The 21,154-nt window shown below is 33.1% G+C and overlaps 1 protein-coding gene across 7 annotated transcripts in view; it reads left to right on the top strand.

Moving 5' to 3' along the window:
• Window positions 1-21,154, top strand: part of Csmd3 (CUB and Sushi multiple domains 3) — a 1,151,628-nt gene that overhangs the window by 751,646 nt on the left and 378,828 nt on the right. For all 7 annotated transcript variants that reach the window (XM_046464911.2, XM_058585685.1, XM_058585684.1 and 4 more), the window contains 4 exons: window positions 4,061-4,249; window positions 10,624-10,740; window positions 17,194-17,409; window positions 19,454-19,642. In XM_046464911.2, the coding sequence (XP_046320867.1) occupies window positions 4,061-4,249; window positions 10,624-10,740; window positions 17,194-17,409; window positions 19,454-19,642 (711 nt within the window). The remainder of the gene's footprint in view (window positions 1-4,060; window positions 4,250-10,623; window positions 10,741-17,193; window positions 17,410-19,453; window positions 19,643-21,154) is intronic.

Raw genomic sequence — 21,154 nt, 5'->3', positions numbered from 1 at the left:
CAGGTCTCCACCGTATGTTCTTTCCCAAAGCCCTTTCAATCCCATTCTATATTTCTTTCAAAACAAGGAGATTGAGAAAACTGTACCAAAAAGATATGATTGTTTATGGTATTTGATACATATTAAAATAACAACAATTGCATACCCTAGACTGTAAGAGCATAATCCCCTTTTTGTTTTAGTCATTTTTCTCTCTGAAGAAAAAGCACTTCTGTGTATTATGTTGTATTGCTTGAAATACAAATACTAATTCAGCAGTAGTCCTGAAACCAATTCCCCATGGATGCTAAGGGGCAATTACATAAACTGTCCTTCAATATCTAAATATTATAAAATGCATATAAATTATAAATGGATGTAGAACAAACCCATAGACTCAGACATCCATCTTTAAAGGCATATTTTACGTTCATGTGTAGATATATATATTTTTTCACATATGTAAAATGGTACACTTACCACAAGAATGGGAAGTTATACTCCATGTACACATGGTATGCCCAAATATATTCTACTGACATGTATAACCAAAAAGAACAAATTAAAAAGGAGGTGGTATAGTTGTAAATAATGTACAATTTAAATAACAATTGATTATGAACAATAAATATGGGGAAGGGGAAAAAGAAAGCACAACTTAAAATATTCAATATTTTTATTACATAGGAAAAATAGGCAGAAAGTCTGTTTTGACTTTTTAGAGTAAAGTTCTATACAATAATAAGAAAAATGAGAAAATGTTAATATCTTTTACTGTAATTCCAACATAAACTTCTAAAAATTATGTATACTGTCAAAATATAAGAATCTTTCCAAACTATCAATTATGTTGTAATTTTAAGTAATGACTATTAGTAAATTATACTGACGTGTTCATCATGATCTTTCTTGTTTTCTCAATTCTACATTTCCATTGCTATGAATTGTGCCTTGAATTGTTTGCTTGTGAATCAACTATAAAATGTTTCCTTATACTTATTCCATGACTTCTAGATTCACATATCACAGTAAGAAGCATATAAAGAAATGCATAATTTCTCTTTATTCTTCAGTTGGTTAATGAAAGAGGATAATTAAGCATGTACTGCCCACTGGCCTTTACTCAGATAACATGAAACCATTAAAATCACTTTTGAATAATAAAATTTTACTGTAGTTTAACTATAATTTACATTACATATCACCTCTTTTACCTGCATTTTCATGATTTCATAAGATTTCACTGACGGAGTTTTAAGATGAAGGAAAGTTGTATGTGATCAGTCCCATTAGAGGAAGGTCCCAGAAAGAAAGGGAATCTAAGCAACTGTGATAAAGACTAAGAGAAAGCCAGGATTGGTGGCGTAGGCCTATAATCCCAACTACTTGGTGTGAGGGGTGGGGGCGGATGCTGAAGCAGGATTCTCACAAGTTCCAGGCCACTTTGCGCAACTAAGTGAGAACCTGTCTTAAAATAAAATTGAGAAAAGTGATGGAGATGTAGCTCATAGTAGAGCACCCCTGGGTTTAAGCCCAAGTTACAACAACAATAGCAAAAGACTGAGAAGATTGTGCACTTTAAGAGGACAAGTGAAAGTATTCCTGGAAGAGAAAGTAAACATAAAACTAATCAGACTTATTTGATTTATGGAGAATAACCATTTGTAGCTGGGCACAGTGGTTAGCACCTGTAATCCCATTTGCTCGGGAAGCTGAGGCAGGAGGATCAAGAGTTCAAAGGAAGCCTCTGCAATGGTGAGGTACTAAGCAACTCAGTGAGACCCTGTCTCTAAATAAAATACCAAATAGTGCTGGGAGTGTGGTTCAGTGATTGAGTACCTTTGAGTTCAATCCCTGGTACCAGAGAGAGAGAGAGAGAGAGAGAGAGAGAGAGAGAATAACCATTGGAAAATAACAGAAATTAAGAATATTAGAGTCCAATCTGGGACTCTTTGAATTTAAAGACGATATTGTAAAATTTGGTCTCATTTGCAGTAGTGTAACCAAAAGCTCAGTCCTTGTCCCCAATGCCAACTAATGCCAGTTTTGAGAAAAAGGAAACTGAAGTTTTATTACTTTGCTAGCAAAGGAGAAACACAGGGGACTCCTGTCCCAAAGTCTGTGACTTTCCTCATCAGGAAGGACTGGAGAGTTTTAAAGGAACTCTTCAAGGGTTACATTCCTGGTGTGCTGGTAAGGGGGTCCCAGGGCGCCCTCATGGCATGTTAAGATTCACTTGTTAATTTGGGAGATATTCACTTCCCAATGCTCAGTAGGCATCTCCTTCCAGTAGTGGGTGTGTTCAATGGCAACTAACTAGGGGAAGAAAAGATAACACTGTCTCCCTAATCTTGTTAGGGAGGGATAAGCCAGAGGGGGTGGGGGCATTAAAAAAAAATAATAAGCCTTAGAGCAATGAGGGCTATTTTCAGAAAGTGGGGACCACTGTTACAGTAGGGTATAAGCAAAAAAAAAAAGACATGTTTTAAGAATATGTGTGTCCATTATTTTATGTAAAATAGACTTAATTTGAAAGACTACTGAAAAGAAGGCCAAACGTTATTATTTATTTTATACACTTGAAGATTTGAAGGTCTTGAATAATGTAGGGAAGTAAAAAAAAATGACATTATGATTTTTCAGTGAGAGACATTACTCTGTGGAGGAAAGAAAAGTGAGAAAGAATCATAGACAATGAGGGTTTAAAAGCCTTGGGGGCCTAGAAGAATAATGATCATAGTGAAAAGAGGAATCTAGCAGATAAAAGTACTTGTGTTGAAGATAAAATTGTCTCTGTTAGGTTTTAGTGTCTCATTAAAATAATAACATTTAAATGAAATGAATATGCTTGATAAATTCACCCCTCTAAAATTAAACTTATATTTTGTTGTAGTTTGTTTAGCTCCATCTTAAAATTGGGTAACTAATACAAATAAATGTTTCTCATGTGAAGATTAGTCAATATAATTACACAATTTGAAAACACTAATTATGTATTTTTGGAACATAGAAACAATAGTTATTCATTGTTTAAATCTCCCATTTAAGAAGAATAAGATAATTTCTATTATATATTTTATCAGTGGTCCTCAGCTGGGGGCATTTTTGCATCCCAGGAAATATGTGATAGAGAAATTTTTGGTTATCATGATTGAAGAAGTGTTACTGGCTTCTAACAGTTAGAGGATAGGCATATTTCTAAAGACATTACCATGCACAGGACAACCCATAATAAAGAATTGTCTGGTCCAGAAAGTCAATAATGCCAAGTTTTGAGAAAACATGCCTTATTATGGGAAAAGCATGGTATGATCTCAGATTGGCATTGTAAATCAAGAGGAAAATGATCATCAGGGATTCCATAATAAAATACTACAGACTGTTGTAAACACATCTACAAGTACCCACCAAAGCAGTTGAACTGTTTTGTTTTACTTAGCAAGTCACTGGCACAGATGTGATGGCTGATGCCAACTATAACCCCAGATCCTCAGGAGGCTGAGACTGGAGAATCATGAATTTAAGTCCAGTCTCCAAAATTTAGAGAGAATCTCTCAAAATAAAAATTAAAAAAAAATAGAAATGGGCAGGAATGTAGCTCACTGGTAAAGTGCTTCTGGGTCCAATCCTCCAGGACCACATACACACACACACGGCACTGTTGTTCATAATTTCATATATCTCAAAATGCCTCTAATCTGAAAAAAAATTTGCACAATATTTAGAACTATAGGTGTACTATAATAAGCTCAAGAGACTATAATTACCACTAAAATTATCATTTTGCATACACACACATAGACAAATTTAAAATAATACAAATTTTTTTGGATAATTATGCCTCTTCAAGTTCTTAACATATTAATGACCTAAATTTGATCCTTACTAATAGGAATTAGCAAAATAAAACAAGACAAAAAATAAAACTTGTTAATAAAATTGTTCATTTTTTAAATGAAGCTATGAATATATTAATTTGTGACAAATTATTACTTACAGTTCCTTGAAAAAATAGGAATGATTTTCAGTAAATCTAAATTTCATGAAACTTACTCTCTGTTTTATTCCCTTTGTTTCTCAGGTGTTACAGTAAATACATATTCTTGTTTGGACCCTGGCATACCTGTACATGGCCTTCGTTATGGTCATGATTTCTCCATTGGATCTACTGTTTCATTTAGTTGTGATCCAGGATACAGGTTGAGTCATGAAGAGCCCCTGCTATGTGAAAAAAACCACTGGTGGAGTCATCCACTCCCAACCTGTGATGGTAAGAACTAATTTGATATGCAAAATGTGCCTATTTATAAACCAAAATAAATCAGTATAATCCTTAAAAATATGAGGCTTGGGCTGGGGATGTGGCTCAAGCGGTAGCGCGCTTGCCTGGCACGTGTGCGGCCCGGGTTCGATTCTCAGCACCACATACAAACAGGTGTTGTGTCCGCCGAAAACTAAATAGAAAGTAAATATCAAAATTCTCAAAAAAAAAAATGAGGCTTAACAAACTATAAATCTTTCACATTTTTAAAAGATTATCTTGAATTTTTTTGAAGTTTTGTTATCAAACCTATTAATAAAATGTGAAAAATATAATCAGCCAAACTTACCCCATGATGAAATATTATATATATGTATGTGTATATATGTATATATATAATATTTAGAACTATAGGTGTTCTATAGTATTATACACATAATATACATATATGTATATATATATATATATATATATATATATATATATATATATAAATTAATATTATTGGGAAGTGCTTGCATAGTTGCTTTGCCAAAAGTACTCCCAATATAAGTTTGTGTATTAATCAGAGCTATAATTTCTATTTACAGCATGCTTTCTAATTTTTATGCCTCTTCTTTTTCAAGTTGTAAAGTCACACTTATCATCTCATAATTAAATATTTATGGTACATTCAGTGCCATCACATTTTTAGGAATAGCCCTATGCCAATTTGTTTTTACAACAGGGTTTGAAATAATAATCAGCACACCTCCCCTATATTTATACAATACCATTTGTATTAGTCAGCATTATTGTGATTGTGATAGAAACTCAATTCTGATTTTTGAAAATACAAGCAAAAACTGTTATCCAACTATTCAAAATTTAGAAAAGGCAGATTAGCATACTTCACATTACTCATTATAAGCATGGATTCAAACTTTTCCAAGAATCTCTCCATCTTCTACCTAGGCTTTTTCATATCATTCATATCTTTCTCTTTAATTGCAAACAAGCTTTTTTTTTCCTGTATGGAGAGAATATGATAGTTCATAGACTTATACATGCTGAATTAGAAAAGATTAATAATTCTTTATTATTAAAACTAGAAAATCTCAGAAAACGTATTTGATTGGTCTATACCTGATCTAGTTACTGTAGTAATGGGGAAAGATCCAGTTTCATTGCATTTGTCCAGGTCATGTGCTCATCCATCCCTGTGGCTGAGACAAAAAAAGTGGCATAATGGTAATATGCTTGCCATTCCCTGATAAAACTACATGATTGGCATGAGAAAGTAATATTTACCAAGAGAGAAAATTATGGAGGTAATAATATCAAAAGAAATTAGATGATTAAAAAATCATGTTCAACTATACTGGCACACTTAAATTTTATAGATAATAAAAGCAGATATATTTGGGTTTCACAGAAACAACATCGATCCTCATTGTCTCTTGCCAGTGTAACTGCAATCAACTTTCAATTTAGTATCTGACCTCTTTTTTTTTCTTTTATTTTGGTACCATGGGATTGAACACAGGGGCACTTAACCACTGAGACACATCCCCAGGACTTTTAATATTTTATTTAGAGACAAGGTCTCACTGAGTTGCTTAGGGCCTTGCTAAGTTGCTAAGGCTTGCTTTGAACTCGTGATCCTCCTGCATTAGCCTCCCAAACCACTGGGATTACAGGCATACACCACAGTGCCAGGCTTCAATTTTTAACCTTTTCAATCTAACTTATATCTTTTACAATAAGATTGCTTCATGTTACACTTCATGTCATACTTCATATCAAAAATACTTAATGGCTTTATTTGGTTTGGAAACAAAAGTTCACCTTACTAGTCTTTAATTAGTCATTCATAACTAATTAGTGATTACAGTAAGTAATATTACTAATCTTAAAGTAATCTTAAATTACTTTATCATAATTTAGGATACTTAACCATGTGGATTCTTTCCAATTCTGTTTCTGTCCTGAATTCTTACAGTGCATCTTTTTCTGAAAGACCATGTCATGTTATTTTGAACTTCCATCTTGATCTGTCCTTCTCTTTTATGTTCCCATTTCTCTCTGGGTATAACTGAACAAGGGTGAATTGTACTCATTTTTTACATTTTTGAGCGTTTTACAAAATAATTGCCTAATGATTTTTAACCAACTTAATCTAAAATCAACTATTTTTTAAGCTATTTATAGGGGACATGAGGTAGTCATGAGTTGAGGTTAGATGCTTGATATGCAAATAGTTGCATAAATTCTCAGCACCACTATTATTTAATAATATATTTGAGTTTCTCTATCTGAAAATAAAAGCATATATTCCTTACTTAATATTTTATGTCTCTAATAAACTATCAATTTCCTCTTACACTTTTTATTTTTAGGATAGGAGTGGCAGCTTTTAGAGAAGCAAACATTACCTGTAAGAAAGAACATTCAGTCATGAATTAACCACTTATAAAATAAAATAAATCTAACTCAAACAGGCTTAATAATATTAGATTTTATCATAGTGCATTTTATCACTTTACATGTTAATCTCTTGTAATTGATCAAAATGAAAATCTTATAAAGCAAATGCAATTCCAAACATTTGCAATGTGAAATGATATCATTTAGAAAGATGAAGAATTTTTCATTTTTGAGGGTTGATTAAAAAGATGAGTCTGATAATGATTATGGAAAACTGTTTCAATCACCCACAAAGTGATTGACAAATAAGAATTTAGAAGAGACAGATTAATTAAAGAATGCAGACAAGAATACAGACATATTAGGTCAGTATATATATACTTAAAACAAGAGTGATTTGAAGATAAAAGGAATAAATAAATCTATGAGAAAGCTAATGATACTTTTGAATATAGATCGCTTAAGAGGAGATATGCTATAATATCAAATGAATGAAAGACATTATAAGTTTTTATTTTATATATTTTTATTCAAAAACATAACTCAAAATGTGGGGAAAAAATCAACACTGATTCAGAAGTGCTTACAATCATGCAAAATGGAAGAAGACTGCTTGCATTCTTTGTGTGCTAGCCTTTTCATCAGTAAGCTCTAAAAAATTATAGTACATTTCATATAGGGTTGCTTGTGGGAGACAAACCTCGCCTGTGACTGAGTTAACTTCCCTGCTGGGCGATGTGGTGTCAGGCACCCATGCTGCTAGGCTGCCCTGCTCTTCCAGGGTTCCAGTGACTGTGTCTTCCTTCCAGGGCTGTGTTTTCCTACAGCCCCATGGATGGAGCTATGCTCACCTGTTCCTATGTAATATAACCCCTTGCCCTGTTTAGGGTAGAATCTTCCATGGAAGTGCCTTGTGTGTGTCCCCTTCTCTTACTGTGCCCTTGGATGTGGCCTACCCAGATGTCAGTCAACCTGCTGACAGTGGACATCATGAAGATAGACTCAGCCCCCTGAAACCTGACCCCTTGCCTTATTTGAATAGCTTCTCAATAAAAGGGGTCAGCACTTGCTCTTGCTCTCTCTCTTCCTGTGGACCCTTAAGATCAGAGGAGCCGTCACTGTGACCCCAATGAAAAAGGTATTTGTGTCTCTTGTGTGGTTATTTTGTGCAGCCCAGTTAGCCCAGTTTAGCTGGAGTGACCCCTGAGCCTTTTAGTCTGGAGAACAGAAACCCGGCAGTTGTTGTAAAGGTTAATTGAATTAATATAAATAAAGTCTGCAACATAAGTTCAGTATAAGTGTTTGTTGTTGTTTCTGCTAAGAATTAGTCAGCTTGTTATCCTAAATGTTATTATATATAAATTTTATCCTGTTTATTAGATATAAATAAAGCTTATATATTTTCATATTTTTAGTTTCATCTCTCAAAGAGACTTAAACCTTGCTCTTTCTCTACTACTTTCTATGAAATTCTTTGTCTTCAAGATCTGCATGCAGTACTACTTATGTTTTTTTAGGAGAAAGAGAAAGAGAGAGAGAGAGAGAGAATTTTTTAATATTTATTTTTTAGTTTTTGGTGGACATAACATCTTTATTTTATTTTCATGTGGTGCTGAGGATCGAACCCAGCACCCCATGCATGCCAGGTGAGCGTGCTACAGCTTGAGCCACATCCATAGCCCGGTACTACTTATTTTTAAATAACAGAAACCTCAACTGTGTCATAAATAAGACATTCTATATTTTACCATTGGATTAAAATCAAAGTAACAGTTTAAATGTTACTAATATGTTAGTTGTTGATTCTTCCCCCTAAATTTTTAAAGTGCCTACATGTTTATGACATAAACTGTTTATGTTTCTTTGACTTCCCACTTTATATGGAGGTTTATAGGTGCAGCTTGCAGAAAGAAAATTCCCAAGAATCCCTCCAACTACAGAGAATAAGATTTTTGATGAAATAACAATTTAAAACAATACAGAAGTACAGAAGAGCTTTCCTTTAAGTCCCTTAAGAATTAGTCAGAATTACACACACACACACCTACAGGAGCACATATGTAACATACTTTTAAAGGTTTTCATTTCTCTTTTGTGTTACTTTGTGTTTTTTAATCCTAATTGAATTCTTAATTTTTCTCCTGTTCACTGAGAAGTTTTAATATAGTTGTATGAGATAACCCTTACAGATAGAGGTTTTATTTATTTATTTTTTAGTTATTGGCAGACACAACATCTTTGTTGGTATGTGGTGCTGAGGATCGAACCCGGGCCGCACGCATGCCAGACGAGCGTGCTACCACTTGAGCCACATCCCCAGCCCCAAGAGGTTTTAGATTTTAATCCAGTAAAGCATTTTTACTTATCACAGTTTTACTCAACAAAGTCATATCATGTTATATTGTTGATTTTTTTGTTGTTGTTGCATGGGGGTTGTGGTTCTTAGGATGGAAGAAGTAAAATATAGCATATTTGAAATAAGTGGACATATGTAATATAATATAATAGAAATAAGTAATATTCTATCAAAAAAAATAAAATGAATTACAAGGAAAATAATAATTCAATGTAACACTAGCATTATCAACAAGACATGGAACATCTAGCTCTTACATAGATCATAAAAGTATAGTATGCTTTCTAAAAACTTGAAAGGAAATTTAGAAATCCAATAGAATTAATTAATGGAGGACTGTGCTGGCTCTAAATAGGGGCCTATTTTATCAAATCATGCAACTTTTATAATGGTTGGATAACAAGTATATAGTAGGCATGCGCATATCTTGGTCTTAGTAAAACAGCCTGTAAGAGATACTCAGTAAGACCTCAATAGAGTAAAAGAATAAACAAGGGAAGGAGCCATTTCAAATTTTGTATAAATACATAAAGTCCAATCCTGAATGCATAAATACTTCTAGAAACTGCAGACTTAGCATTTCTAGTCAGGTAAATCTAGATATATACCAGATATATACCAGATTGCCTGAGTTGTCACATACTCAGCATTGATAGCTGGAAAAAATCATGAAAAAGTCATGAAAGAAAACAAGGCCAAAATTCATTCTGGTATCCTGGGGAAGTTGGGAAAATTTCAAAGTAGAAGGGTCACATGTTGAATTCACAGTTCTTACTCCTCTTGTCTGTGCCTAAGAGAATTGCCTTTCTAATTAGAACAGAATATAAAGTTGACACTATTCTGCTCCCACTAGATAATAAATTCTTACTAGGCTGTATCTTTGTCTCTTCTAATTTTGAACATTGATAAAATGAGCATAACATAAACTCTGATGACTGTTGGATGCAGTATAAGACATTATAAGCTGTGATTTGTTCTCAAATGAATATTGAATCAAATTTTCATTTGTTTGATATCAGTTCATAAACATTCATTTTTAAAATTTCTTGGGATAATTACTTTCAAATATTTACTCACAAAAAAAATCCCTTTATGTTCATATATTTCTCAGAGAAATACAGAGGTACAAAAGCAGGCTTCAGAACTTGCACAACTTCAGTGTTTTGAAAGGAATCCTATGAAGAATGACACATATCCCTTTAGGAATCTATAAGAAACAATTTTATGTAATTAACAATTCATTTTCTTAGTGTTTAAAAAGAGGTGCTGCTGAACAATTAATTACTCATGTTTAATTTACCGCAATACATGCAAATGTTACTCATAATTAGAAAAGTATAAGTATGTACTTCAAACTCAAATGTGGAATCTTGACATATGTTCTCTTGGGGCCAGTACTAGTTCTGAGACACTATTAAACACAATTTTTCTTCTCTAGTGCTATAATGGATGAAATGATTTTCTAGTATTGGAATAGGTATTTCCATACTCTTCTTATCACCAGGAAGTAGATTAAGCAAAGATAATGGAACTCATCCTGTTTCAAGAGAGGAATTGAGATTTGTTTAACTTATGCCTCTCTAATTAGGACTGATAATACTGTATTTCTTTGTATTTTCAGCATTGTGTGGAGGAGATGTTAGAGGGCCAAGTGGAACAATCTTATCACCTGGTTACCCAGAATTTTATCCAAATTCTCTGAATTGCACATGGACTGTTGATGTAACCCATGGAAAAGGTAATTTGCCTCATGCAATAATAATTGGGTTGTTTTCTGAATTTTCAATGGGTCTATTTTAATTTCATTTTCCTTAACAAAGTCATTTGCATGACCAAAACCAGATCAATACTAAAATATGCTAAAATAAAATTTGAGTAACTGCAGCAAAGGATTATATTTACTCTTCTATAACATAATGTGCTTATATTTTTACCAAAATGATGATAAAGTTATTTATTTTGCTTTGATATATTAAACTAATGTTACTTGAAATTGTCATATCAATAAAACCTCAAACATAATGGTTTTGTTTCTGGAATAGTGTTTAGAATTTGATTTCAGAAGTTCAAATGTAAGGGTCCAGTGAAGCGTCGGAGGAAGAGACCACCAAGAGACTGACTTTATGCAATAAGCAGGAGGGGGTTTATTGAGATTCCAGCATTCTGGAGCTCTGTGCCCACTCGAGAAGGGAGAACAGCCCAGAGCCCAGAGCAGGGGTTGAACAATGCTTAAGTACACTTTTTTGGGGAGGGCAGGGACTTTACATACATCACAGTCTCCTTTAACAAATCAGCATACACCACGGGAAAGTCAAACAACAATTCTTAGACTTGATTAGTACATACATTGGCGGGAACAGGGCTGGCTGGAGTGATAGGTCATTCCTAAGGAGGGGGTTACATTTAAACTGATTGGTTCGGGCCCTGAATGTCTACGTGACAAGCTGCACAGGATCTTAGGCTATAAATCAACTAAATGGCCAGTAGGACATTGTCTTAACTGCCTCAGGAATTTAACCCATGCTTTGCAGTTTAGAAGCAGGTTTACAATGCCTGGTCCTTTACATTTTAACTCAGGCTTTGCAGCTTAGAAACTTTACCCTTTCACAAAGGGGAATATGAAAATGTTCTGAAATGCTAAGCCAATTGTGAACCAAATAGTATATGTTTATATACTTGTTTTTAAAATATTTGCTTATTTATTACGATAATATTTCCCATATACATTTGAAACCATTGTGTAAACAATGAGTCTTAATTTTTCTAGTAGAGCTGCAGATATGTTTCACATCATTAAAGTGGACTGTAAATTGCACTGCACATATGGTAGATGTTAATAAATGCCTTTTAACAAATAAACAAATAAATGAAAAGCCCCCTAGGACTAAATATGGTTCATTCACACAGTACAGCATGAACTAGTAAATTAGCAATGTAATCGATGAGGGCAAAAACAGTGGGAAAAAATAATCATTTTCCTATGCTAAAACAAAACTGGTTTAACATTATGTATCTTGACATCTCCATGGACCAGTCTTCTAAAAAGAGTTAGTTTATTTTAAAATCTGATTTTGAGAAACAGTTTTTTTTTTAGCTCTGTCATTGTATTGTTATTATCAATTTTTATTATTATACATTTTTATTGATTTTGCTAGAGAAAATCTAAAAATGATGTCAAAAAAATTAGCAATGAGAAAATGCTGTCACAACTTTTTAAAAGCTTGTTTTTAATGGTTTAACTTTATTGTATTTTCAAAAATTAAATTTGGCTTTGATAAAATTATACATTTTACTGAAGTGGGCATAAGATTACATCAGGTTTATTATAGTTAAATTTCCACAGTGAATTAAATGTTATTGAGGGGAAAAAACATTAAAATGAGTGGTTTGCTATGGAATAGCAGCAGTAAAGAAAAGACTTTGTAAACTGTGATTTTTTTGTTGTTTTCCAGAATATAAGACTCTTTGCAGAAAGTTAACCACAGCATCCTATTATTCCAGTGTGCAGTGGATTAATGGAGTTTAAAATAAGCTCCCTGATATTATACAAGAAAATGGAGGGCTACATGCTGCTTGCTATGTAAATAGAGGTTTAATTAACACTTAAGGTTTTGCATCTTCACAGGTTGCAAGTGTTAATTAAATCTGTATTTACAAGGCAAGAAATGCAGATTTAGATGCCTTTCTTTTAGGAGCTAACAAAGTTTGTTTGAAGTACTATTCCAAAGACTACCAAAGTTATATGAAGGATAATCTCTTAAAGTTGGAAGAAATCAAAGTCTTGTTGCAGGGCAGAGGCCTGCTGAGAAGCTGGGACAGCTGCATAGGTACCCCTCTTCATTCAGATTCTTGTGATTTAAACCAGGAAGACTTCAGACCTGTGGCTCAGAGCAACAGGCATGAGTTTATTAGACGGGACTATGGTAAAAGGGAAAGACTTAAGGTACAGAGTTGGTTATCTTAGGAGAGGAATAGTACACCCCTTCTTCCCTCCAGTTTCACTGGGAATTTCAGGAAAGTTTCCAGAAGGTCCTGCCCAGGTCCACCTTTTAACATATGACTGTCAGCACAGGAGCTGTAGGGACTGCCTCAAAAAGAGGATGGTTTAGTACTCAGAGAGTTGGAGGTTTCAAGGAAATTGAGATTCCTGATTTTGCCTCAATTTCCTACCCACCCCCACTTAATCAATTTATTGCTCTTTGAATAGCCCTCAGCAAAGCTTTCTTTGTGAGGGTATTAATGTTTTGGTTACCAAAGGTGATTAAAGTTGAGACAAAATTTCAGAGATAAGGAAGAGTCCAGGCCACCTGGGAGGGAGGGTTTGACACAATCTTGAAACAAATTCTTCTTAATGGGATGTAATTATGCCTGGGGAGGTTTTAACATATCAAGCCCCTACCTTCAGGTGTTATTGTCAGTTAAGTCTCCCTGTGGTTTTCATTTGCCATTCATTTTCTTTTCTCTGTTTACCATTTCCTGGCTGGCTAGCTACCTAACAGTGTAACCTTTCACCCAGCACATTAATTTCTTTCTGAAATGTTCCAGAAACAAGATGAACTATCCTGATAAAGATACTTCTGTTGATGCAAAGCCTACTTATTGGGAAAAACCTATTCAATTTTTTATAGATTTAATTGTTTGAGAATTATTCTTGGATTATTAAACCCAGTCTACTCTCTGGAATTAGAACACACACATACACACACACACACAAAATAAAGAAACAAAAAAAATCAGCTCATTCTTCTATAATATACAGGTCCTGGAACCCAGCAATTCACTATTCTGGGACTAGCATATGTCCATTCTTTCTATCCCCAGACCCTTATCCCAAACCTTTTCTTCCCAGACTGTATACTTATAATTTTTTGAGGTCTTCATCATAAAATATTACTTTTATTTTCATCACATTTATGATTCACCTTTCTCTGAATGTATTCCAACATAATGATATTATGATCTCTAAAAATTTGGTTTTCCACAATTAAACACAGACTTATTCTACAAATTATTTCTAAGAATGAAGTGTATATTTATTTACTCTCGAAAACTTTTTTGCCTCTTTGTTATACTATTAATTTACAATGGGTATGTGGTAATCTAAGTCATCTTTACACATTATTGGAACTTTAAATAATAGTTATGTGCAATGCCTAAATTCTATAATTTTATGCAATTGATTTTTTGTATATTCAGTGCAGGTTATTGTATTTACTCTTGTTAAATTTTATCATATTATTGTGAGATCATGTGAAAATGATTTACATTTTATTATATTTATATTATGTAACCAGAGTATTCTTGTATAAGCATTAGCATTAGTACATTAGGGTTTATAAAACTCTTAATTAGGATGGATTTACATATCTAAATATTTGAGAAATAAGGAATTTGTAATGCACTATCAGTAATCTCTTTACTATTTAACATTAAGTCTAGGTGTTTGGACATATAAAATTGTTCAGCAGTTGCACATTCACCTAAACTATAGTATCATATAGCCTACATTGCTTCTTTTTTACGATTGTACAATAAATATAGTTTTTAAGTTCACTACAGAAATCAAGATGCTAATTGTGTTTGGTCTACTGGAGATGAAGACCTTGAAGTAGGAAAAAGTATTTTAAAAAATCTTTAGACTCTTAGACATGGGATTGTCTTTTGATAAATAGTCCAATCCCATAAGTTTACAAATTGGAAAAAATAAAAAAGCTCTCTCAAGGTCATTGTTGGTGGAATGACTTTAACTGAAATCTAGATTCCATCACCACTATTTTGACTTTAAGTTCAAGCCTTTTCATATGTATCTATAATGTAATTACTTAAATTTCCCTAACAGAGCATTGTGAACTGTCATCTATCCCTCCCTCCCCATACTGGGTATTGCTGAGTATTGAACCCAGGGACTCCCGAATGTTAGGCAAGTACTGTATCTTTGAGCTAACCCTGCCCCTCCCCATTTAAAAAAAAATGATTTGAAACAGGGTCTTGCTAAATTACCTAGGCTGGCTTGGAATTTGGGATTCTCTCCCCTCAGGGTCCCTAGTACCTGGGATTCAAGTCATGTACTACTAAGAATGAAGAATTATTATTCTTATGAGAGTTCTAACTGCCTTGTTAGGACTGAGTTTCTGCCTAACTCCTTTCTTTCTGAAATACCTCTCTCAGAAATTCTCCTCCACAACTTCTCACTTTTGAAGTCACTACATTAGAAGCCTCTACTAACTTTTTTTCACAAACTACTTACCTCAATTTCTGTGCTCCTATATTGACTTAATTAACCAATTTTATAGCACTTAGCAGAATACTTGAAATTGTGGGTTGAGTCTTTCCTCAGATGTTATGAATTGCTTAAATCTTCATTCTATAATGCCTAGAAAAAGGTTCTTGGTATCATTTGTAGATTTGGATTAACTGGCCTTTTGTAGAACTTTCAGTGTCTTAGGTTTTTCTGCAATAGTGGAAATAGATTTTACTGCTTATTCCATAACTTGAAAAATAGCAGATTCCTTTTATAAAGAAGCTAGCCAGGGCTTAGTAACATAAAATACATTAGCTCTCATTGTGGAAGATAAAACAATAAACAATAACTAACAGTTTTCTTCTGTAACAGACATTATTCCAAGTCATTCCTCTTGTATTATTTAAACTGCAAGAAGACATCATTAGAACCCCATTTTATAGATGGAGAAAGTGGGGTGCACAAAACACATAATCCTTTACAGCAGCATTATCAGCACCATTATTTAACAGAATTTAAACTTTTCCCATAGATTAATTCAGTGTATGTTAGAACAAACATTTTTTTCCTAAAAATATAAATTTTTCACACAGTGATTTTTTTTTGTCAATTTAAAATTTATTCTCATATTGAGTAACTACTGTTTCTTAGCTTTATGTTAGAAATAAAACTGACTTATCTGAAAATTTTATTCTTACATGAAATTTTTATAAAGGTGAATAGCAGTTGATATAGATACCCAAGCATCTCCTTGCCATGCAACACTCCATTCTAATGTCACCTGGATAGTATCACTTTTATACTGAAGAACATTTGAAAGATTTACTCAGTTTCTGGACTCACTCTAAAAGATTGTAATGTTTCTGTTCATTGTGAAGAAGGACAAAAACTTACAAAACTATTATATTTTGGAAAATAATCTCTTTCATTTCAAATTCTTTCCAAATCTGAAAGCAATGATTCCATAATGATGATGTTTCATTATACAATATGATAATGTTGCATTAAACAATTATAACCTTATTTTGTCATTGCTTGTGTTTTCAATTTCTTTGTCTTGGTCTCATTTTATGTCATGTCATTTTTTTGTGTTTTTAACACAACAAGACTCAAAGAATTTCCAGTGTTCAGAGCTAAAATGTAAACAAATAAAGAATGTTGCCATATGCTGAGATTTTTGATGATTTATTTTTGGCCAAGTTAAACAATAAATAAACAAACTACCTCAAATGAAAAATACATATGGTACTTTATGTACAGTATTTTGTTTTGTTTTGTTTTTGATAAAAAGAAATATTGTACCTGAAATTGTCTTTTACATGTGTTCTAGATAATTTCATTAAAAGCTAACATAAAAACACCATAGGACCACAGTAAGACTACTGCATAATCACCAGTGTGCAATAAATGAAAATGCCCCAAAGTTTCAAATCTTGATAAAGATGCTGAACAACTACATTTAAATATGCAAATGTAAATCAGCATGGCCATTTTGTAAAACAGTATTTGTTAAAGCTGACCATATTCTAATTCTACTCCTAGATATTTATCCAACATTTGTTCATCAAAAGAAATACTTGAATGCTCATAGTAGCACTTTCTACATATGTGATAAAATGCAAAATACCTTAATGACCACAAACACATAAATGAATGTGGATATACAATGAAAGGTTATACTACATATCATTTATTATTTTTTAAAATAACCCACAATTACATTCAATAATATAGATGAACCTTACATATCTAATGTTGAATAGAAGCCATCACACAAAAGAGTGCATAATTATGTTATAATACCTTTGGAATGTTGTATGGCATTGAATTTCATTTCCAAAAAAAAAAAAAAAAATCAATTATAAGGGGCATGCTGGTTTTGCTTTGGTAGTAGCTCTCTGTGATTTACTGATGTACCCTGTAAATCTAATTTTCCATTTTATTTAATAGGTGTGCAATTCAACTTTCACACTTTTCATTTGGAAGACCATCATGACTACTTACTGATCACAGAGAATGGTAGTTTTACTCAACCGCTGGCACGCTTGACTGGTTCAGAACTTCCTTCAACAATCAATGCTGGTCTCTATGGAAATTTCAGAGCCCAACTGCGCTTCATTTCAGATTTTTCAATATCGTATGAAGGATTCAACATTACATTTTCTGGTGAGAAAACAAAAACAAACAAAAAACTAAAAATAATTCCTTTAGTACCTTTAAAAATTTGTTTTTAAAGTATTAGCATAGTTTATAGTATAACAGGGGAAACTGAAGAAAAAAATTTAAATAGAAAAAGAAGACAAATATCTTTTAGCAAGTTTTAAAGAAAATCTGGAATACCTTGACGATTGTCTTTAGTAATAAATTAAAGAGAAATTTTAAACAAAAGCAAAAATACAAATTAATTGATTAAAAATTTACTAAAGCACAATAATTACATTTCCTTCCCTTAAAACGACTGTGGAATTCTTACAAATGGAAAAGCCAGATAAAATTTCTAGTGAAATTAGAATGAGTTTTAATTACACTAAAAATTGAAATGTGAGTTGTAGTTTTTTTACTTGGAAAAAGTATAGTAACAGACAAAGATTAATATAAACTCATTAATTTATTTTTTTGGAAGCGGATGATCTAGAAACAAATTAACATCATTACCCTTTCTTATAAAATAACCTCACTTACAGACAAAAGAATGACTTGAATTCCAGGGGTTAAAATTTATAAGACCAAATAGAATAAAAAATTCACAACACTTAGAATTTTACTTTGTAGTTGAATGAAATAATGATGTAAATAGTTATTTTTTGTTTTTGTTTTTCTTACCCTTTTTTGAGGAGGAAGGTACTAGGGATTGAACCCAGAGGTGCTTTACCACTGAGCACCCCTGCCCTTTTAATTTTTTTTGAGACAGTGTCTTACTAACTAAGTTTCTTAGCACTTCATTAAGTTGCTGAAGCTGGCCTCAAACTTGGGATACTATAACTCAGCCTCCCAAGCCACTGGGATTACAAGAGTGCACCAAAGTAGCTATTTCTTAACAAGGAGAAAAATAAATAAGTAAATCTTATGTCAATTGGCTCTTATTAATATTGTAATATATATGCACACACATTGGGCTTGGGATGTGGCTCAGTGGTAAAGCATTTGCCTAGCATACACAAGGCCCTAGGTTCAATCCCCAGCACCACCACCACAACAACAATAACAACAACAAAAATTTTTCATAAATATGCATATACATTGACATTACAAATGATGATCTTGCTGTACATTAAAATTGTTATTATATATGAACATATATACATATACACCCAATGATATAAATGCTGATCTTGCTCTTAAGCAATTACCCTTTTGCTTCTAAAATAATTAAGGTCTTCTATAATGAACAGTAAATGAGCCTAATCAGTTTTAACCTAGAATTTAAAAAAATATATCTGAATACATTTCTAAACTAAGAAAATATTAGCTAATCAATGTGAAATAATTCTTGCTTATCTTTATTGAAATTACATGGGGTAAGTGCTCTGAGGATATATTTAGTTAAGGTGCTTCTTGGGATTGCATATAAGTTACAATGTTAATCAATTCTATCATACTTTTGACATGTATTTATTTGTTCATTTTCATGATGTTTATTCATTGCTTGGGGAAAAGATCCTGTATGGATCTATAATGTAATACTTATCAGTGTAAGGGCACTTGGTCTTACATAAAATTTTGCATCTCAAGTCAGATGTTTTTCAAATATGGGTTAATTAAGTTTCTGTATACTGGAGGCACAAGAGCTGTTGTCATTTAAATTAAAACCACTAAGTGAAATGTATTTTTGTACTATGAATGACTTCATTCCAAATGTTATTTTGTGTTTGAAAATATGTGGTTATTGTAAGTAAAAAAAAATCTATGAAATGTAAAAGTTTCTAATGTAGGAAAAAATAAAAACAAAAGATAAACAGCTACATTTGCAACTTATCACTGGCACATGCCATTTTTTAATCTATGTTGAATTTCACATATAAAGGTATTCATTGTTGTTAGATATTTCCCATTAACGTATTCTCTTTGTTGTATATATAGTTAATTTTTAAATATATGCCTAAGCTCTGAAACCATTCAAGTGAAGGCAAAGAATATACTCTTATATAACCACTACTTTTTTTGTTGTCCTTCCCTCCTGTCGGAGGGGTTCTTTTCCCCTAACTTACAGAATATAACCTTGAGCCTTGTGAAGACCCTGGAATTCCCCAATATGGTAACCGAATTGGGTTCAACTTTGGGGTTGGTGACACTCTGACCTTCTCATGCTCATTGGGTTATCGACTGGAAGGAACATCAGAGATTATCTGTCTTGGTGGTGGACGGCGAGTGTGGAGTGCACCTCTGCCAAGGTGTGTGGGTACGTGGTCAGCTGCTTTCATTTGCTTGTATGTGTAGTCACTGTCCATGGAGTTGCATGGTTACATACCTTCTTTTTATATAATCTGTTGAAATTCTTCATTTGTTTCATATTAGTTATTTCTATTTTTTTTCAAGTTGGTGTATCTCAATTAATTTGTCTACTGCTGCAATCCAGCAACCATGCTTCTAAATTTGTTTTCAGATGTTGATGATAAAGAATGAATAAGATAGATAGATGATAGATAATAGAACTATAGAAAGTGGAATCTAAAATGGAATTACTCCTAATATAATGTGTTTTTATAAACTAAGTTGATAGGCCAAAGAGACACCAGATTATACTCAATATGGTAAGAGATAAAATAATGCTGATATTCTCATTGCTTCCTATATTCCAGGGATTATAACAGGTGTCTGATTTACATGAAAAATCCTTTGTCAGACTCAAAGGAACTCATAACAATGTTATAGCACTACAGTTGTAACTGTTTTTCAAATGAGATATTATTTCATAAAGCTATTGAAAATTCTCACAAACATTGGATTTGAATTTAACTGTAGGTCAAAGATCTATGTGAGCTATAATATGCTACAAAATCAGACAAATTGGTTGAGTTTCTCTACTAAAATGGTTTTATAAACTAGATTGATAGATTGGAAGGACACCAGATTATACTTAATGCAGTAGGTGTTAAAACAACATCTACATTCTGATTGTTTCCTATAGTCCAGAGATTGTTCCAGGTATCTAATTTATATAGAATGTCTCTTTTCAGCCTCATAAGGTAACTCATAACAATGAGATAAACCTGTGTTTCAAATCCTTGTCTTATTTTCTCGATACAAAATGCCCTCCAGAAGAAAATACAAATAAAGAAGAGGAGACCCTCTGTGATAGTTTTCTATTGATGTAACAAACTATTGGACATAAAATAACTTGAGAAAGGATTTATTTGGGCTTATGGTTTCAGAGGTTTTAGTCCATGATCAACTGACTCCATTGCTTTTAGACCTGTGATGAGGCAGAACATCATGGCAGGGAGCACATAGTGGAACAAACCTGCTCACCTTGTGGAGCCTGGAAGCAAAGAGAGAGGGGAGAGAGCTTGGGTCCCAATATAACCTTCAAGGGCACACCCAAAATAACCAATTTGCTTCCAAGAGGCCTCACCTCCTAAAGGTTGCACGGCCTCCCAGTAGCTCCCATAGCAGTGCCAAGCCTTTAGCACTGGTCTTTGGGGGAATCTCTGACCCAAATCATAACACATGGTTGTTTTCTTTTTTTTCTTTGACATATTGTTCAGGATGTAGCCTTCCAGGTTGATGTGAGTCTGAAGACTTTTATACTAATGAATTTGTTTTCCTAGCTTCCTAGAGTTATATAAAAAGATGAGTTGATATGTAACAGATGACTTTCTTTTTAAGATCACAGATTTTTATAGAAATTGTACAAGCAACCACAGAGGCTTGAAGTTGGCGGTGGCAGGGGAGGGTTGATAAGCAGACACAC

Source organism: Marmota monax, unplaced genomic scaffold (genome assembly GCF_021218885.2).
Source record: "Marmota monax isolate L192 unplaced genomic scaffold, Marmota_monax_Labrador192_F-V1.1 WCK01_AAM20220418_F8-fsc00003, whole genome shotgun sequence".
NCBI lineage: Eukaryota > Metazoa > Chordata > Mammalia > Rodentia > Sciuridae > Marmota > Marmota monax.
The sequence above is the reverse complement of the archived record's forward strand: the minus strand, read 5'-3'. Positions and strand labels throughout refer to the sequence as shown.